The sequence below is a fragment of the Echeneis naucrates genome, chromosome 20 (genome assembly GCF_900963305.1).
Source record: "Echeneis naucrates chromosome 20, fEcheNa1.1, whole genome shotgun sequence".
Taxonomy (NCBI): domain Eukaryota; kingdom Metazoa; phylum Chordata; class Actinopteri; order Carangiformes; family Echeneidae; genus Echeneis; species Echeneis naucrates.
The window spans coordinates 10,288,167-10,308,853 of NC_042530.1; the positions used below are offsets into that span (position 1 = coordinate 10,288,167).

At 38.6% G+C, this 20,687-nt stretch overlaps 2 protein-coding genes across 3 annotated transcripts in view; one reads left to right on the forward strand and one right to left on the reverse strand.

Moving 5' to 3' along the window:
- The window catches only part of tpk1 (thiamin pyrophosphokinase 1), a 59,223-nt gene extending 40,298 nt beyond the window's left edge, over positions 1-18,925 (forward strand). For both annotated transcript variants that reach the window (XM_029529456.1, XM_029529457.1), the window contains exon 9: positions 17,903-18,925. In XM_029529456.1, the coding sequence (XP_029385316.1) occupies positions 17,903-18,048 (146 nt within the window). In that variant the 3' untranslated portion in view covers positions 18,049-18,925. The remainder of the gene's footprint in view (positions 1-17,902) is intronic.
- On the reverse strand, positions 18,691-20,542 carry sec61g (SEC61 translocon subunit gamma). Its single transcript, XM_029529458.1, has 4 exons — positions 20,443-20,542; positions 19,983-20,086; positions 19,784-19,886; positions 18,691-18,857 (listed from the first exon to the last, which is right to left on the reverse strand). The coding sequence occupies exons 2-4, from the start codon at positions 20,074-20,076 to the stop codon at positions 18,848-18,850; spliced, it is 207 nt and encodes a 68-aa protein (XP_029385318.1). The 5' UTR covers positions 20,077-20,086; positions 20,443-20,542; the 3' UTR covers positions 18,691-18,847.
- Positions 20,543-20,687: the final 145 nt, after the last annotated feature.

Below are 20,687 nucleotides of genomic sequence, written 5' to 3' on the forward strand. Positions count from 1 at the left end.
TGTTTGTGCTTGTTCAAACGTGTCTGTATGCCTATTTGAATACAACATGAATGTGTGCTTCAGTTTTGTTTACGAACTTGTTTTTTTGCCTTTTTTTGTTTGGATGCAATGTGTTGTATATTTACTCGGCACACCTGTGAGATGGCCCTCTGAATAGTAATGAGAGGGACTTTTATACATGAGAGTCCTATGCAGATTAGCCTTGATAACAAGATGCGTAATTAATCACATGCATATTTAGAAGGCTGGAAGTAATGATTTCCCTCTGGGTCAGGAGGAAGGACCAGAATATGAAACAAAAATTAGGAATATCAGTTCTTTTCTGAAATGTTTGGCTGCTGCCTGTTAAGCAACGTTGCATATTGTGCAATGTGCCCTTCTTCATTGACTTGTGAATTTGTTTTTACTGTCCAGATTTGTTTGTGTGCTGGGTTTATCACACAACACACTCAGGGTAGCTGAAATCACCAGTGTGCCACTCTCGTGTGACGCTAAGGCTCTTTAGAAGTCCACTGAAATGATCCCCCACACTTAGGTTCAAAGCTTTTCTATGATGAAAAATGTATGATCTTTATATAAAGAGTTTTGGGCTGTCAGCCATTATAGCCCTGCTGACGCAAAGGAGCCATTTTTGCTTGAATCCAGAACTTGTTTTAACTCTTGCTTTAAAGAATAAAATTCCGCATTGATTCATGTTGTTTTGATCCGGAGTGTAAATTTGGGATGAGTAGACGGTTATTGAGCAAAGTTTTTTTCTGTTTGGTGTACTCTAGGGGAGTGTGCAGGATGAGATGAAATACCCATGGCCCAAGTTAATTATATCATGTGTTCACTTTTTTATGGAGGTTTGTTAATAATTAATATTGTTGTGAAATTAAACCAGACAGAGCACATGTCAGCTCACGGAGCTGAGCTTGGGTTCAGAGTGAGAGGATGTAGTTTTTGTCTTGGTGATTTTCTTTGAAAGTTTAGCCAAAGTTTTCTATAGAACTTTGCACTACTGTAACATTTAGTACAGATTAAACTGTTGCAACACAGCATTAACTTATAATGTAAAATACATATTTTTAATGTAAATGATATAAAACATCTTAAGTGTTTATTTTTGTGTTTCAAAAGAATTATATGCACTTTAATATCCCATTAGATTTTCATAGTAGGCATTACATTCTGTCCAATGTTTAATTAATTAGATCTATTTCATATGTAACCCAGGCAAAGCTTGAGGTGAAGAACACTGTGGTCACATCCAAGATGCATTGATTACACTTTCAACCAGATTCAGGGCCACATCTGGTTGATTCATTCTAACAGTTGGACTCCAAGTACATCCTGAGCCACATTGAAAGACCACCTACTCAACTGATATCCTCTGTCACAGTCTAATAAGGCCCACCGCAGCTTCAAAAGGAACCAAGAATAATTCGGCCTTTCAAATGGATAAATTCTTTTTTCACTGTTTTGCTTTGCTTTCTGCAGCACTTCAATTCACACAACCCTGCCCCCCCCCCCCTCTTTCTCTTTCCCTTCCTTCCCTCCTGTCTCTCTGTCTCTTTCTCTCTCTGATACAAACATGCAGTGTCATAGTCAGTTTGGCTAAAAACAAAAGCACATATGTCTGTATTTGCACACAGAGTGAGAAAGTGGTCACTTGAGATGCATTTTAATGGCAGGTGTGAACTGACGTACTCGAGGCTGGTGATCCGATCACCTGTGGCGAATGTTAATGCCTGGTCTGAACAGGGCCATTGAGACATGAGGGCAGGCTGGGACTCAAAGTGCCAGCTGCTCTGAAGGTAGCACCTTTGAGTATCACAGATTGATTGCCCATGGTACCAAGAGAAAAGAGATACTGCTGGGGCACACAGAAATTCATTGCAGAAGCAACCAGCTTAGAAACATAAAAAATAGCAGTTCAGTGGAGGCATATATATTTGAAAGATTTTAAAGAAAAAGTTTAGTCTAGAAACTCATAATAGCGCAGACGGCAGGAGAACTGATCCAATCTTGCTCATGTTGCAATGGTTGAGATCCTCTTGATGACTTCAATGATTCCCTATTAAATACACCACTCTGACCACACTTTAGTTCTATTATCTGCCTCTTTTCGTGCTAATTCAACATCCTAAAAAAGCGAAAGTATGCAACAAAGCCTGAATGATTTAGCTTGACTTGGCAGATGGTATTATACAGACTTTTGCTGTCTGGGAGCTAAAAATTGTACTTCAAATAATTATTTGAAAACTCTGAAATACCCCTGTAAGTAGAAATGTCTAAAATTCTTGCGTTATTGAATATAATCCAGCACAACAGTAAAAGTTGGAAATGCAGGCCTTGGATTGCAAACCCTGAAGAGTGTTAACCTGTTGAAATGCAGTGAGAGAATTTTTTATTACTGCACAGGAGGGTGGTGTGGTGCAGAGGAGATTACAATGTAGAAGGTATACAATTTTATGCTGTAGGAGCCACATAGTGCCAGGGATGTTTTATTTTTTTATAAAAATTTAGAATGAAATCTGATGATCTGTGCGTAGGCTCAAGAGATGGAAAGCGACCAGGTTGCCATGAATGTAGCAGTTTTAACATATTCTAAAATACCTAGCTGCACTAAGTCCCATCCCTTGCTGTCATTTGACTTTTCACTTTGTTCTTTACCATCCACTTTCATCCTCTGACATTCTACATATCTCCTCCCTCTCACCATTAGATTCTGTGACAGCTGAGCTACTGTACCTATCACTAGTGTGCTTCTTTAATAGTGAAGTGCCATTGCTAAAACCCCATAAGGTAAATGTCATTGAAAAGTGTCATTGCATGTGTCCATGCACATTTCAGTTTGTATTCAAGTATAATGTGAGGATTTTAAGATGAATAGAGACAGTAGCTCAAGGCAGTGTTCCTCCATGAGATTATTTCCCGTGGCTGATTTTCAAAATTCATATTAACATGCCACACGCACACACCATTGTACACACCAACTTTATGTTATTTGTGTTAAATAGACAGACTCCAGGATGTTTTAGGTTTGGATCATTTAGCCAGGGAAGACACAATATGCTAAGGGAACAGACAGAAACACTACTTGGAAATGGTCTTTGCAGTCTCTTTGTGTGAGCATTAATGACATTTTTAAGTCAGTATCATCTTAAATGTGCACTTGTATAATAAATGGCAATGGCAGATCTACTATAAATACTTCATCACATTTTTATTATTTGAATTAATGCATAAGGGATACTTAGTGGAAATTGATATATTGGTAAACCAAGACAACTTTCTCAGTTTATTTTTGAATATATACATTTTTAATCAGGAACCCTGAGGCTGAACATGTCCAACAATATATCTAACTTTTCTTAAGGCTACTCACACTGAAGAGCCACTATATAAATGATTCAATAAAATATAATAAATTCAGTATAATGCACAAACACACAAATACAATTCCATAAGTACAACACATTGATATTGTTCAGTTTCTTTTATTTTGTTGTTAGGCTGCTTAGTAAAACTTGTGTAAATGTCGCGCAGAGTAACAGTAGAGGGACAGCATAAAATAAGTGACAATTTTTTTCTGCTGTTGAGGTTAAAAAAAAAAACAAAACTAAATGAATCGTAGCTATTTAAGGATCCATTTATGTAAATTCACTCTTCTGACTGAAGCTATTACCAGTCTAGCCCTGGAAAAACAACACAGTTGGTCATGTCCTTTAATAGGTAGCCCACTGTGTTCATGATCAGTCTAATTCTGCTAATGCAATGCAATCATAATTGCATTATACAGGATACAAAAGGATCTGGTGGGGTGAAACATAGGGAGGATGTAGGAATAAAGACAGAAACGGAGGTGACAGAGCTGGACTGGCTGAGGAAAAACAAATGCCTGGAGAGAAAAGAAGAATTCTGAGAAAGAAGTGAGCACAGGGTAGAAAAAAGACTGATGAAATGAGAGGGAGAGAAAAATATTTAATGGCAAACATGCCATTTAACTGACATCTGAAGGTGCTGATACACACTACAGTCTTTTAGTATGAACTAGTATGCATGCACACACGCACGGGAGCCTCACAAGCCCAACTGTAATGTAGTGTATTTGCAATAAAGCTTTCTTTACCTTCACTTTTTGCACAAGAAGGTCTTGTTAGCCTGATCCCCTAATTTATTCCTCCTCTTCTGTGTTCATTACTTTTATTATTCCAATTATTTGACATTAGGTTACAGAAGATATCACAGGTGCCACGTTTTCAGCAGAGTGAGATAGAACAGCAGATGAGCTGGAAGAGATTCAGCCTCTTTCTCTGGGATTTTTCACCTCAGCAGACACTTGCTAGTACAGTTGGCTAAAAATAATCATTTTAATTCATTAATTAATTTATTTAATAAGCTCACTCTCTCTGCAGGGACTTCATATAAACCATTCGACGAAAACCAAGTCTAAACCTGTTGTGTGCTTATCTTGGGTGTGGGTACGGTACATCAATGGTACGCAAACCCTGCTCGACCTTGGATTATTGTAGATCTCAAATTGCTTCGTTTGGAGCATTTTACCAAAAACAATAAATGAATTATGAGGTTATTATGAGTGCTGCATATTGTCACTGATGTCCTGATTCAGTTCTTCCTCTATCGACTTTGATTTTCCTCCAGTTATAGATAAATCATGGTTTTTAGTTGTAAATGCAATGATACCTCTGCCATTAGACTTCTTGTGCCCTGAGTGGAGCCTTCCATGTTTTTTTGTGTCACTTGGTCAGATCTTGGAGGTAATCAAACTAATCTCAGAATCAATATTTTTTTCAATCCAACCTTACTTATAGTAAGTGCTAAAATACTGTTTGCCCTCTGTAGTTTCACATCTGCATATGCTGCATATAAGCAATGTTTGCAACACTGAGGCATACACACGTACATGGACTGATTAACTTCCCCTGAAGTGCTGTTGTTTGTAGGTTGCTGTGATTAAACAGAGTGGGGACATTGATACATAGACAGAACACAGCAATCAGTTTAAAAGCTGCTTCTTTTCATCATTGAAAATACAAATTTGAGACATTGCAATCATAAACAGCTGTTTTACATGCCTCCCCTAGCCTATTGTCAATAGTCTGATTATTATTATTAAATTTAAGTCAATTTATTTGCTATCCCACTGTCATGACATCCAGGAGGGAGTGCTCTTTGGGTGTTCTTTCACTCTTGCTCAAAAGGTACAGCAACACCCCAATCTCTTGACCCCTCGCCCCACAATCATATATATATATATATATATATATATAGCAACTTCACAGGGTGGCATGATGATAATCTGACAATGAGTAAGGTGGTGCAACCCAGGCTTCCACTTTTTTCCAAACAAGATGATTGAGACAAATGAGATGATTACTTGTGGTTAAGGATGGTTTCTCTTTGATGCCGCTCCTCTTGCCTGGGTCTCACTGCAGCAGCAGTTTTCTTGTGGCCTATAATATCTGCCTGACATGCTTCAGGGCTCTGTTTCTGGCTCCACCGAATCTGTGGCGGTTTGTAGCTCTCCACGGCCCTCCCATAATAATTTAAACCGAGACTGCAACCGAGTTGCTCTCCACTCTTGCTGATAGCTGTCTTTCTGCTGTAGACGTGATAGTTTCCTTCTGATGTTTTTTTTAAACAGGAAATATGTAAATTATAGTTTGGATGGGAGCATTAAGTGCACACTTTTAATTAGCTGTACAATAGCGCTCTTGGTGGCTCGACAGCTGATGGCATTGGGAATGTGTATTTTTGTAATGTTTTATGAATTGAAGTGTCAAATTTTCATTCAATAATTGAATAGCCTTTGAAATTCAACATTCTTATCCTTTATAATCATGTCTTCTTTAAACCAGTTTTCCCTTTGTTCATTTTCTCCCAATTGGCTCCTGTACTGCAATCTTATACATTTTCATTAGAAATCTCTCCTTCTCTTTGCTGAAATTGTCCTTGCTCTTCATGTCAAGCAGTGCACCCGTTCTTTCTTGGGCCAAATAGTACAGGGACCATCTGTGGAAGTCATTCTGGTATTTTGTTTTTAGCTTTATGTGCGTATTCCAGGTAATGATATCCAGCCTTAATATTTATAACTAAATGTAAATTCTGATGTGTAAATGGACCCTGAAACTTCACATTGCATCTTTCAATTTGTTTTCATGAGCCATCATGCTTGTCCTCCTTATAAGGTAAGATCAGGGACTGCAACCAATTCTACCTGACATTAGCAAGGGCAGGGTACACCCTAGATAGGCTGTCAGTCCTTCATATGATTGACATAAAGAGACATGCAGCCATTCACATTCATGCCTACTGGCAATTAACCTAGCTTGCACGTCCCTGGATTGTGGGAGGGGTCCCAAACCCAAACAGCCCCAGGAATATATGAACTCCACACAGAACCCTCTTGTTGTCAGGCGTCAGTGCTACTTGGACTGCTACTCACATAATTTTGCATCTCATTTTAAATATGGGACTTATTTTGTTCCAAACAACATTGCAAATTCATCGCAATTAGTTGCACTTGAAATATTTGTTGAATAGGCAATGACACTCAGACCATTTTTTTCTTAAATCATTTACTCAGGAAGCTAAAACTGGGTCGCTGATACTGATGATTATGCAAAATAAGGATTAGTCTTTGCTCTTCTGATTGGTCATGCCCAGATACATAAACCCAGAACAAGCCGTTGTTGGCCAGGCGCTGATTATTCATCGGTGGTGCCTTCACTTTAAGACCCCCAACCATTTATTTGCATCAAGTCGCACTAACCTCTAATTTTCCCCACTCATTCTCTTTGCTGTTGCCACTACTCTCCTCACCTCTACCATACAGAAAATAAATGGCAGCACACCACCCACAGCAAATAACCACTGTAATATTAATCTGACATAAAGGAATGTCATTGACTCTCCGCAGCCTTGAAAGCGGCAGTGAAGTCACCCATTGAAAACTACTGACATATTTAACTCTTGCACAACGACCTTCAGCTCACACTGTGCTGGTGTATGTACGTATGTTATTTGGAGATTGGGGTGTTCTTTTCCCTGATGATAATGTTGAGCATGAAATGTCCAATAGCTAAATATGGATTCACTTCAGTAACCCTCATACATACAATCATGTTACAATGTACTGTAGTACACATTGTAATGGCCTGTATTTTATTCTGCATTTGGATCCTTGTTCCCGTGCCACAAGAAATGACTCCTAAAACCCAGGTCAGTGTGCAACTTCGTTTTTCTCCCCTGGAACCATGTGCATCATGGTCATCTTCCGTTACCCTCTGCACACAGTGAATAACACATTATATTATCCTTATGCCAAATAACCAGAGATTAAAGTGTGATGCCAAGCTCATTCACGACATGCATATTAATAAGCCTTTAACTGTTATCAACATTTTAAGTGCTTAATAAGGTGGCCATGAATTATTAACCCACCATCAAGTAAATGCATCTGTTAGGAAACTAATGTTCACGTGTCTTCATCTTTTCAGCACTATCCCTATACATGAATAGAAGAGCCACCAGGCTGGGGGTTGCATTTTTGGAAAGGTAGTTGTTGTCGATGCTTGATGGAGAAGTAGAGATCTGATGTAGGTTCTGTAGACCATGGCAATGGTGCAGCTCAAAAACATGGATCAGTGGATAGTATTTAGCCTGAATCTGTCCAAGGCAAGAAACTTCTTATTGCAGAGTTTAACTTTTAAATCCCCAAATATTTTAAAGACTAGATTCTGTTGAAGGTTCACTCTTGGCTTATTTTTATTTTTTTTTATTTTCTTCTTTTTCCTTTCATGGATATTGCCCTTGTAGAGTTATTCAGTGCATTTACATTAGTGATATGGAGGCTACTTTGAGGATATAAAAATGTTCATTAAAAGGATTTGTATAAACCTTGAAAGAGCTTTAGCTAAACAGACACCTGCAGAGCCATGAAAGATGACTGAATCTTTAACCACGCACATTGCGCTCAGTTTAAATGGCAGACCAATTAATTATGTTGCCGTTGGCTTTTGAAACAGCTGTCTTCCATAACTTATATAGTCAATGTATATTTAAAGTGAAAAAGGCATATTTGAAGTTATCACCTCTCTCCCATTGTTTGGCACAAAAAGACAAAGGTTTGTATTCTGTTGTGTTGCATTTTGGACTGGATATCCAAATACTGTTTCATCACATTACTTGAAGGCATGGTAATATCCAGTGCCTCTGTACCGTTTAAGCTGCTTTACAGACTTGATTCTCATGTTTTTATCTTATCATTATCATCATATCAAACAATATAACATCTTTGATTGAGATGTGAACATGGAACATGAAAATTTGTATCCATGGCTTTGAAATACTTTGTGGAGCTCACTCTAAAGTATAGCAGCCACAGTTTAAATGGTTGTTACATGCCTCAGGCTTTATGCTCTGTGTTTAAACACCCGTCTCCCATTATGCCTCTCAATGGCAGCCATCTATTATGTCCCTTAAAAAGTAAATTGGGGTCAAGAGCTCTTGCCAACAGATGAAATTTCTCCAAGTGTGCATTTGGAGGACTTTTAAATAACCACAAAACTTTATTCCAACAAGTAAAAAGCAAAGCCCTTATGGATGATTATGGATAGGAAGGTCAGTTGGACAATAGGTGTCCATCTGTGACTGGCAGAACTACTATCCTTTGTGTGTGTGCGTGTGTTATGTTTGGTGTGTGGAAAACCTCTTTAGTCATTTCTTTGTGACTCAGCCCTCTCCCATCTAACAGATTAATATTAAAAAGTCTTTATCCCACAGCAACGCAGGCTGAGTTATGGCTTTTGGCACACTGAGTGTGCTTCATCATGGGGTTTTTAGCTTAGCATGGATATCATGAACAACAAATTTGAATAGCTGTCAACTAACCAACTGCATAGTGTGGGTCTGTTACAGAAGTTTGTGTGCGTATTGGGGAATGAATGAATGAATGAATGCATCTTCTTTCCTAAATACCTGTGTTTTATATGCATGTGTTTGTTCTTGTTTCGTTGTAATCTTATTTGTGTTTCAAAGTGTGTTACATTCCTTTTATGTATAGGAATGCAATATATGTATATCAGTGTGTGTCTGTATGTGTGTTGTGCATGTGATAAAGAGTGGGGAAACGTCTGAGCCATGAACAATGCCTGTCAGCCCAGTGATGACAGGCTGAGGAGGCTTTCCTCTCTAGGTTTTCCATCCAGCTTGAAATGCAGATAAGTTGCTCGCACTCCAAAATGCCAGTTCTACAGTATAACTTACATCATCAGGGTCATATATCCATGAAGTAACAAATATCAGATCTCATACACACATCTTCCCCGTGGTCTTTGAGTTATGATCATTAGGACATGATTTGCTTTTATAACGCAGGTCACGAGTTCCAAGTGACAGAGCTGCAAACAAGTGTAGAGTGGCTGCAGTGTGGGATGGTGGCATATAATTAATGTGTCAGAGTATTTTCAAGTTTGACAATGGCATTGCTCAATGCCAAATTGCATTAACACAACAGACTGAAGATGACTCCATTTGTTGTTGTGGGCTTCAATGGTTCAACCCTCCATGCTGCTTCAATAAAGAAGACAGTCAGTGTCATAATTAGGGTAGATCAGGGTGTGATCTGCCCTAACCCCACTAATTATTGTATCTACATTTTTAAAAATGTATATGTAACTTATGAATCTGGGACAAAAACGCACATCCACATGCATTTTCTATCACCTTTCATGTATTTTTCTTTTCTTTCTTTCTACACTTGCCATTTGAAATGCAGTGTTTAAAATGTCATCATAACAGTTAAGGATCTTCAAATGACCCCGTGCTGCACAAACACACACACAAGAACATATTACATTTCATGGCACCAGTTTCTCCAATGCATAAATCACCGCAGAAGATAGAGCGTCATGAAATGTGTTGAGACCCATGCATAAAAACAACATTGACAGGTGCTAAGTTTGATTTAAAAAAAACGAAAAAAACAAACAAAACCACAAAGACCCAGATGGTTTTCCGTTGCTAAGTCTCTCGGAGAACCGAAGCAATTGAGGAATCTTAATTAAAGGTAAACTATGGGTAAGATTAAAAAGCTTGCCCTCACTGTTAGAGTATACTGTTTATGAAATATAAGCCTTCACAAACACATCAGCATGCAAATGAGTGTTGAGTGTTTTAAAGTATTTCACTACATATTCCATATACTTACATTCCAAACATGCATAATGATTAAGAGCAGAGAAATGTGGTATTTTGACCATTGAGGCATGCATGAAGAGTAGTAGATTGTTTAATTAGCCAAGACTAATTCTTCGATTGGAGTAGGTAAAAAAAAAAGTTAATTTGATAAAAGCATCAGCGCCTTCAGCCCCTATGGAGAAAATAGATGCCCACCACCTTCATTCAAGTGTATTTGCTTTAAGAAGTAAGCATGCTTTGTGACGACTTTCCTAATGTATTGACCAAAGCAGCAGGGATTTTTACTTTTGTTGAAGTTTTCAATGATGGTTTGTGCTGTGATATTCAGCTCAAATTCTCCAAGAACGCACAATCGCCTTATTAGAAAACTATGGAAGTCATTTAGATCGGGTTTAAGGGGTATGAATCAGCAGGGGAGAAACATTTTGATATGAAGTCAGAAAAAAAAATCTTAAAAAGGACTGCTTTTAAAGTTTTGCTCTGTGGAGATGAAGCGTTGCAGCTTAAGCTTTCAGCAGTGTGGGCTGCCTGAGATTTCAGTATTCAGGAAGCATTCTAAATACAGGAAAGGATTGTTTTCAAAGGAGGGCAAAGCAATGTACTTTATCTTGTAGTCAAACAGATAGATGTGTCTGACAAACTTGGTTCAGTGAGGTCTTACCCAGTGTCCCTGCCAGAGCGGCAGACATCTCTACTATGAGATCTGAGATCTCCTTTTTCCTTCTCATTCTCAAGATGCAAACAAGTACACAGAGCTTCTATTCTTTTCTTTTTTTTAATATGTCTGGCTATGGTTTCTGCTTGTACACTCACCCAGCGTTTTAGTCTCCTTTCAAGGATTCGGTCAAAAGAAATGAATCTATTCCTGCTTTATCTCTCTGTCTTGCCTTCTCTTTCATATCCCCTCTCTACAAATGTTCCCACCCACACTCTTCCCTGCTACACCTTTCTACATAATGCCATCTCCCTCTGCCTCTCCATCCCCAACTCTCTTCTAACTCACTTTCTTCCCTCTCTCCTTTGCTCCTTCTCACCAAAGTCTTACCAAAGGGAAATGAAAAGTGTGTGTGTTCTGTAGTGGAACGGCAGTGTGGCAAGAGGAATGTGCTGTTTTATGGTTTTATTTATGGTTCTGTAAATTTCTGCCAATGTGCACATCACACACGTGGGGCAGAGGAGGAATGAAGAGCAGCCTGAACTGCTGCTGGTAGCCCCGGTGGAGACTAGCAAGGAAGCAGAGGAGGAGTGAACACAAGCCTGCACACATTCATAGATTTTAGACCAAATATGCATCAGCTACAACCTCCTGCAAGCACTGTCTCAGCTAAATCAGTTTCCATACACAGTATCTAAACACACATACTCAAGCATCAGCGACAATATATTCTAGCCGAAAACACATGAACACCATCAATCTATTTAGTAAAACTCTTAAAAACTTCCAAATTCGTGAACAGTGGCTTATCCTTGTAATCACCCTCTAATATCAAAATACTAAATATGCTCCTCTTTCTGTTCACACTTTTGTCTCTTCACCGACTGATATCAACCTCCCAGCAGAGACAAGTTTCCTTATCTGAAGGTCAACTTAAGCCAGAACGTTATTTGTCACCGCACACTCTTAGACAAACCCAGCAGTGTCATCATAAACATTTAATGGGAGCTCCTATCATTTCACTGCAGATGGTGCCAGCACTTCTAGTGCATGCCTTGGCTCATGTTGTGATCATTAAATAGCTTTCAATATGAGGATAGCTGCTGATAGAAGAAATTAACATTGCTGTATTGAAATCCATAAAAATCCACACTGTGGTTGGTTGTTTGTTTGTTTGTTTTTTCTTAAATAAAATAGGTTACAGCCATATTTTTCATATCAGTGATGTTTGGAACTTCATTTTACTATGGCTGAAATTTGAAGTGCAGGTTATATAACAACAGTTTTGTTTTGGTTTTCAAGGATTCTGATCATTTTTCACACTCCACGGGATTTGAATCTGCTGTTTGAGCAGAACTCCAGGAGGCTGTCATGTAGTTTTGCATCTGAATGGTTCACCTAGAAAACCAAGAAAAGTTTTCTCAAAAAGAGAAAAGACAAATCAGAATCCCTTCATGTTCTGTTGAATTTAAAGATGCTTTGGCCGAATAATTGAAATTGTGCATTAACTGTAATTTTTGCTTCATCCACCTGCAAACTATAGAAAACTGTCAGCTTACAATTCATTTCTTTCAGCTCTATGGATGATAAACAGTTAGGCTTTTTTTATTTCTATTTTAAAAACAGTTTATTCCCTTAGATTGTTTGATGGTTCTAAGGATAAAGCTCTTATTTTCAACTGTTTCACCTTTAACACATTGATTTTTTACAGTTTATTCACTGCACGGACATATAATGTCAATCTTAATGTGGTGTGAGAACTGTATTAACTGTGAAATGCACTTCACTTCATTTGAGTCATTTGGACCAAATGGTATTGAACAAATATAATTAATGGAAAATGATTTTCCCTCGAACTGTGAAACGAGATGAAATTTTATAGCACACTAGTCTAACGGAGTGAAGGATCTGCCGACTGAGTTCAGTTTCCCTCAGCGACAAGTCATGTTCAAAGGGAACATATGCTCCTGGCTAAACTGGGCCGTAATGGGGAAAAAAAATTATATATTTTTAACTCTGTTGGCAAACCTGGGGAGACACCTCAGTGTTATGATATACCACATTTTCCTGCCAATGGAGAATTTTAGCCTTCATTTCAAATGATTGTTCAAACTAGCATGAATAATACAAAAGGGTTGCTTTTCATGCCTTGATGCAGATTTTTGTCTTGATATCGGGGATTTAATATGAGTAACTGTGTTTGCCCTCTCAGTCCTGCAGCAGTGGAACCGTTTAAAGAGGGGGCCACATGCACACAGTGGAGGAGCACAGGGAAAAAGAGAGTCACTTATTTGTATGAACATTGAAGAGCAAAGTAACTCACACTGTGGAAAATACGCTCTTGATTTTGAAAAATAGTGTTTAAAAATGTTTGATGCAGCACCTTGGACATATCTTCCAAGATTCTGTTTACAGAAAGCTATGCAGAGGCAGGAATGGATAAGCAGCAGTCCTTTCTTCCTTTCAGAAATGGCCCTTAACACCCATAATTCCCCCGCTCTACCTGTCCACTGCAGTGCGAGTGTCTGCGAGTCTCTCCTCTCCTCGCCCACCCTCTCTCCTGGGTAATTTGTTGTGTAAATACGGTCTACTTACAGCTGACGGGCCCTTTCAGCTGTAGCGCTGGAAATGCAATTACAGGCAGCAAACATCTCCATTGTTATCACTGGAGGGTGCGGCGCTCATTTTGGTCCCTTCTGCATTGGGGGGCCAGTATTGATCGGTATCAGCTTTGAGGAGGGGATTACTAATGAAGCCATCTGAAAGCCTTTTGTGCTCGATAAAGAGTTTGCACATGCGTATGTGTGTCTGTTCGTGTTTGTAAACGATTGTGTCCATGAGAGATGGGCTGAAATAATATGTGTTAGTAAAGTGCGGTGGCACATTTCTGTTGAGTGGGCCTTCTGCTGCTCTTATTGTAGACCTCTGCTGCCTCTGCTGGCAGTTCTTATTCCCCAACCATCAATTCTCACCCCTGAATAGATCCAGTTTCTTCTGTGGTGTAATATAATCACATTGTGCTGAGGAATGAATCTCAGGGTATTTTTCTAACACTGATATAAACAGCCATGGCAGGTTTCTGTAGCCTGCCAAGGGACCTTGTGTGTGTGAAATACATAAATAAATAAATAAATAAAAGTACAAAATTTAAATAATAATTGTAAATTGAGTTATTAAAAAAAAAAAACTGTTGTAGCAATATACTATTGGTTTTCAGTCAGTGTTTGAATCATTACTCACTGTACCTTTATGGTTCCCTTTTTTAAGCCTGGCAACTCAAGTGTTAATGTTAATGCCTAAATAAGGTTTAAAAATGTTTCATTTATTATCAATAAATAGTTTAACACTTGAAATGTGGCCTAATAGTGTAGGCAATGTATGATCTGCTTTGAATATAAGAAAATAACTTGTACTGTAATCACGACAGTTCGGCTAGTGCCACATTTCCATTGGTGCACAGTACAGCACTGCCCTTTCTTCCAGCTCATACGTGCAGACAACAGAGAACAACACAGAAGAAAGCCCGACTTCTGTTTATGTACAAAACCAAATTGGTTCCTACGTTTGCATGAAATTGTGTGTTGACACTGGGCCACATTGTACATAATTAGAAGCTCAGGAAAATAGGATTTCACTGCCTTTGAAATTAATTTTGCATTTTCATGAGCATCCAAAGAGAAACCCTTGCTTATATTTACCTAAGAGGACTTTTTGATCCTCCCAAGGAGACGCATAAAAGCGTCCATGCTCACGGACTTGTCTCTGAAAACACTACAATATCTACCTTGACCTAGCGCCGGCTCAGAAGAAACCTTGTGGCCCTGCTGGTATGAGACTTGTTGAAACACATTACCCTGCAGAGAAAAACCTTCAGGCCTGCACTTTAACACAGTCAGACATTACTCTCACACACCCGTGGCATAGTGGCTGTGGCTCTGTGCTCGCTCAATTATTAAGCACCTTAACTTCACATACTACTTGTTTTCCCTCCCTGCTCGGAGTCAAGCTGGTCTAATATCAAGCTTACATGGTAGTCTTTGAAGCGGAACAGGATTTTCTTTTGACCCTGTTTGATGTGCATGCAAGGCGCCTGCGGACAAATGATTTGGTTCATTCTCTCCTGTTTTGCTCCTTTTGTGTTCATTTCAAAATAATTTTTTTCACCGATAATAATTTTCCATATTCATAACACTTACTTTCTAATGCTCTTCATGTCTGAATGTTGAAACAATGCAATTATCTGGTGTTGGTTTGGGTTAATAACATACAAGTCACTTTATGATGCTCTAGGCATAGCATTTGCTAAATTTGGTTTCATGATTAATTGGTCTCTTTATTCAGCTCAAGAAAAAAGAATTTGTGCGGCTTTAAAAATGTGCTACACATAGAAAATAGCTTTAAGTCTAAAAACTGTCTCAATACTCGAGTGCTTTTTTCATCTTATTAAAACGTACAAATCCCCTGAAAGAATTACTTTTGTACTGATGCACTGAAGTTGCATTTGCAGCCTATTCTCTGAGATTGAAGGAAAATTGTCCCTATAAAATTGTTCCATATTTGCAGAACCGTAGTTAATTTACACTTCTGCTGAATGAATGCTTTAATGCTTCTGATATCTGACTCATATTTTATATTTCTGTGTAGGAAGAAATCAATTATGTAAAATGTTGTTATTCTTTGTCTTTGCAGTTGAAATCTATTTTTTCCATGTTTGCTTTCGCATTGTTGGCCAGTTAAAGTCTAAACTGCAAAGCGACAAGCACCAAATAAATCTACTTCACAATTATCTTTGCTGATTGTGATTATCTGAAAAGGTAAATATTGGTGCCCCTTTAAGGTCATTCATCCAGGCCCAGTATATTCAAAAGAACAGATGGCAATGCTGTTCCTGCAAATGATAATAGAGCTCAACAAGTAGATACAAAAGCTGACCTGCCCTCCTCGCTCCAGCTGTGGTTTGTGGTGCTCAGAGCACTAATCCTTTAAGTCACTTTCCAACACTGCTCACTAACACCAAGCAAGCAAACCAGATAATTAGATCAGGACAGCGAAAAAAAGTAATTGCAGAGAGATGGTGTACTTTGGAGACTACAAAGTAAAAACCTAGTCTCTTTGTGTACGAGATGCAAACAGGTGAAAACCTTTGCAATGAAACACAATTTTGTCTGTCGCAGCAGAACCTACTGTGTTTCTTCATGAGGTCTTACAAATGTTGTGGTCATACTGGCAGCAGAACATCACAAATTTGCTGAACTGTGGGATTAGAAATTAGTATGGTGAAGTATTTTACTGTTTAACTGCTTAATTAGTTTCAAAATGGTAATAACAGTGATGGATAGCAGGGAATGAATAGAAGAAAGCCCCAGGTGTAAATCTCCTGAGCTGAGTTTGCCCTTTTCACATTAGAAATGATCCAACAGCTCCACTCTCAGGGAGCTTGTCACAGATTGGATTGTTCAGACGGGATGTTTTGTGAAGAAATGTAACTGTTAATTGGGAAAAGTGAGACACAATTCTTATTTGCCATTTGCCTTTTGGGCCTATTAACACACAGTCAATGATTTTCGTATTTTTCATAAAGATTTAATATGGTAACTCAATTCCTCACGAGGACTTCAATGCTTCATGCATTGAGTGAGTGTTGCTAAAACTGCTGAGACAGAATGTGGCCAAAAACTCCTCCAGTGAGAAACAGCTCTGCAGACAGAAACGTGTCTGCTTGGTAAGAGTTGACAGAACGGACACAGTAACTCAGAGAAACGACTCCAAAACTGTAATGAATATTTAGATTGAGTCCAGCATGTGGGAGAACAGGAGTTCCTCAGTGTGAATGTGCAGCTCGGATGTCTGCAAACATGATGCGATGAAATCAGTCAGTTTGGATGAGAACTTGTTGAAACCATGGAATGCAGATGGGAGGTTATTTTGAGTGCAGAGGAAGCTTTTCTATAAACTGATCAGTGTGTGTATGCACTGTTCATAAAAATTACAGCCATTAATATCTGAAGCTGTTGAGAGATTTTTGCTCACCAGTTTAAATATGTATTATTTATTATGTATTATATATATTTATTATTATTTATTATAATGCTCCTTACTCACTCACTCACTGAATCTGATCACACTCACAACAGGTAACACTGAGCTTCCTGGTTTGGCCACCCGAGGTCAGTGTTGTCCTTTTGTCTATTATGCTGAATGGTCCACTTTCAGATGGACATTTGTAACTTCCAGGCTATAAAAACCAGGCATATTAATGAAGATGCTAAAAGGTGCAAGAAGTGTTTTATAGTTTGAAAGTTGCATATATCATTAGAACAAATATTATAGTTAGAGCATATATTTACCGACAACCATATGGCCTCACCTTTACAGTATCAGGACAGTCTTGACTGAAAACATCCAAGTTTAAACATTACAATTCTGATAAATAAATGTGTATTAAACTGTCTAAAACTTGGTTGAACTCTAACACAGTATATGGTCTGAATCTTTACACAAATGTAGCTCCTCTGAATGCTGTCTCTGTGAAGTTATTTCTTACTCGCTGTGCTCACCATACCTGTCATTATATAATTAGTACATAGAAGCAGCATCAAGTATGCCAAAGAGCCCTATGTGACGTGTAAGTGGTCACCTTTCCTGTGCCAGCTGAAGGACTTTCTTTCAGAGCATTTCTTAGCACTTCAGTAACCACGAAGTGGGAGTATGCTCAATAGCCTCGGCATAACAGCCTTTGAGAATGTGTGTGATTTGGCTGTGAAGCCTTTGTGGCCTTCAGACTGCCTCACTAGGTCCAAATGCCTGTTAAGACACAAAGCAAAGTCATGTGGACCACCTCAGCTCGGCTACACAGACACACAAACTGCTTCAGACCTCATCAACTTGCTTTCACACAGCCACGTTATAAATGGGCAAAGGAGAAAGCATTCACTGGAACTTCTTTCTGTACATTGAGTGATTTAACTCAACTTGAGTACCACTCAGTAAATGCCCATTTCTGTTGCATTTAACTACTTTTAATCTGTCTTCATTGTCCAGATAATCAGCTGCTGCAGTTTGGGAAGCTGGTGAGTACATCCAACGCCTACGAGCCAGTTGCCCCTGGAAACCCCAAGAAGCCTGTAACTGTGATCACAGACCAGCCTCTACTCTGGAGCATGGGCATTTGTAAGGATAGGGCGTAAGATAGAAGAGATCCTACTTCTTTCTTCCCAGTGAGCTCTAAAGAAAGCAATACATTCATGTTTTTTATGTCATCAAAAATGTGTAACCCACTTTTTCATGTGACCCAAATCCAAAATGTCAATCACTTTTGTGTAATGTAACAGTTTAGACAGGGTCAGCAGTGAATGAAAGGAAATGTAAACTGATTTTGTTTTTAGATTTTATACTGCAGTGGCCAACCTTTGTCATGGCTGTGTCTGTTTATATTGTATTCTTATAACATGCCTTGTTTTTTTTCACTGATCATGGCTCAAATTGAACTGCACAGAAATTCAAGAACATTCTGAATATGCACTTCATGGCAAACATAAGCCGATAAACACCTCACTCCTTTCATAAAAACATTTTTTGATCAGAGGCAACTCTTAAGGACAGACAACAGCATATCACACACATACACACAGGTTGTGTATTTGATAAACAGTATGTGCCTTCAACATCCTCCTTTTCCAATGCCACCTTGTAATCATTGGCTATAACTTCAGTATTGTGGGGCATATAAAAGTATTTGTGCCTTTGGATGAGTTTTATTATTGTACTTCTAAAAGTTAGAAGTTAAAAAACAAATTGTTGCATATTTCCATAGAAATGACAAATCAATCTCCAGGTTTCCATTTGTTTTATTTACACAGCGAAATATAAATGTTGTGCACAGAATGTAAAAATGTCATCCCGTCAGACCCAGTCACATCAGCCCAATAACACTTAACAGCACCGGTTCCCATCTCATGATGTTTGTGAACTTTCTTTGACCAGGATTTAACCGCCGCTAGAGAAAAAAAAAAGAAAAGCATTATTAGTAAAAGAAAAAAAGTCTATCCATATTTTTACTCCAAAGCCAAGAAATCACTACTGCAGAAAGGATCATACCACAATTTATGTTCAACAACAAACATCCACATCTCCACTTCAGGATTGCGTATCTAATCTACTAAATGAATAATCTATTGTGCACAAAAGATCTTGTGTGTAAAATTTACACTGAACTGAAGAATTAATTGGCAATGATTAATTGCTTAGTGTGTTAATGCCTTATAAGCTGATTTAAAAATCATTCGGATCCTTGAATAAGTTAATTGTATTATATTTTATGCAAAAGATAATCCTTGTCAGACGTTAAATGTCTGTCATGCAGTTAATTAAATATTTGTTAAATTAAATAAATGTAACCAACTAGTATTTGAAATTAAATAAATTGCTTCAGAGAGTGACGAATTAAAAGTTGCTGATGCCATCTCATTTTTTGGAAGATAAATTTCATGAAAAATAAGATTTGACGCCTCAATAATCATTTAATCACGGTTTTGCCATCTTATTTATAAGAACCAAAACAAGTATGAGCTCTTAAATAACATTTTCTATGTTTATTTTTTCTCAGGTTAATACATGAATCAAACTTGTCATGCTGTCCAATAGATTAAAAGACAATATACCAATTCCATGCCTTCCCAGATCCATTCTTATATACTCAGCTATGCAGTGAGTAGATGGTCAGATATGAGTTTTTGATTGGGAATCAAAAGCAGGCACAGTCTCTTTACTGTCATCACTGATATCAATGAGACAAGAGGTTTAAATAGAACCTTTCAGGTTAGATACAAGCATTATCAACTGAAGACTGCCTTTTTGGAGATCTTTTCACTTTTGCTCTGATGATTTACCACTGACAAAATATAAATACAGTAAATTACTTACACAATGATGTTGTTGATGGGAATGTGAATGAGTTTGACAAAGAAACCGATGAAACCCATAATGGCAAACCCAATCGCTGTGGCCATGGCAATCTTCTGGAATTCTGAAGAGGGCAGAAAAGATGATGACATCATGAGAGAAAGCGTGAGAGGCTGGCAGACAGAGCAGCAGAGAGCTGAGGCGGATAAAGAAAAGCTACCTTTTCTGTCGGGCTTTGTGCATCTTTTCACCAGCCTGATGGAGTCTTTGACGAACTGCCGGCTGGGCTCAACAAACTGCATCACCTGATCCATGATGGCCGATCTGCAGATGCAAGTTTAAACTTCAGTCAGTGTTAAAGCTCTCACTGAGCAGAAAGCCCCAGGTCCACATCTCTGTGCTGACGTTGACTTCAACAGCCCCCATTAATGATCCATTAAATCTCACCACCAAATATTGCCCCGTGTATTCAAATAAATACGCGTTTATAACCCAAAAAGCCTGATGTGAAGTTAGTCGACTCCTCCATGCTAGCGATGTGAAGAAAAGCTGTTAGCTCGACGTGAAGTTAAACAGAAATCCAACAAGAGAGACTTCGGAGCTCTCGCGTCACGTTACAGATTAGACCTGTTTCAAGACGTCTGAAATAATAAAGTATTTGCTGTAACAGCGGCTCTCACCTGTGTTGGTTGTGCTGTGAGCGGAGAAGACGGTCAGATCTCTGAGGGCCACGTAGCCTTCGCACAGCTAGTGAGTGGAGAAGAGCTGACGATGACTTCCGCCGCGCATGCGCGTTTGAGGCGGTGTGTGCCCGCAGCGCCGCCTTCAGAGCAGGAGGACTAACAGCAGACCGCTCCGGGCCAAACCATCACTATCCTCCTGTGACATACTCAGATATTAAGCATAATATGTTCTTTTTTATTAA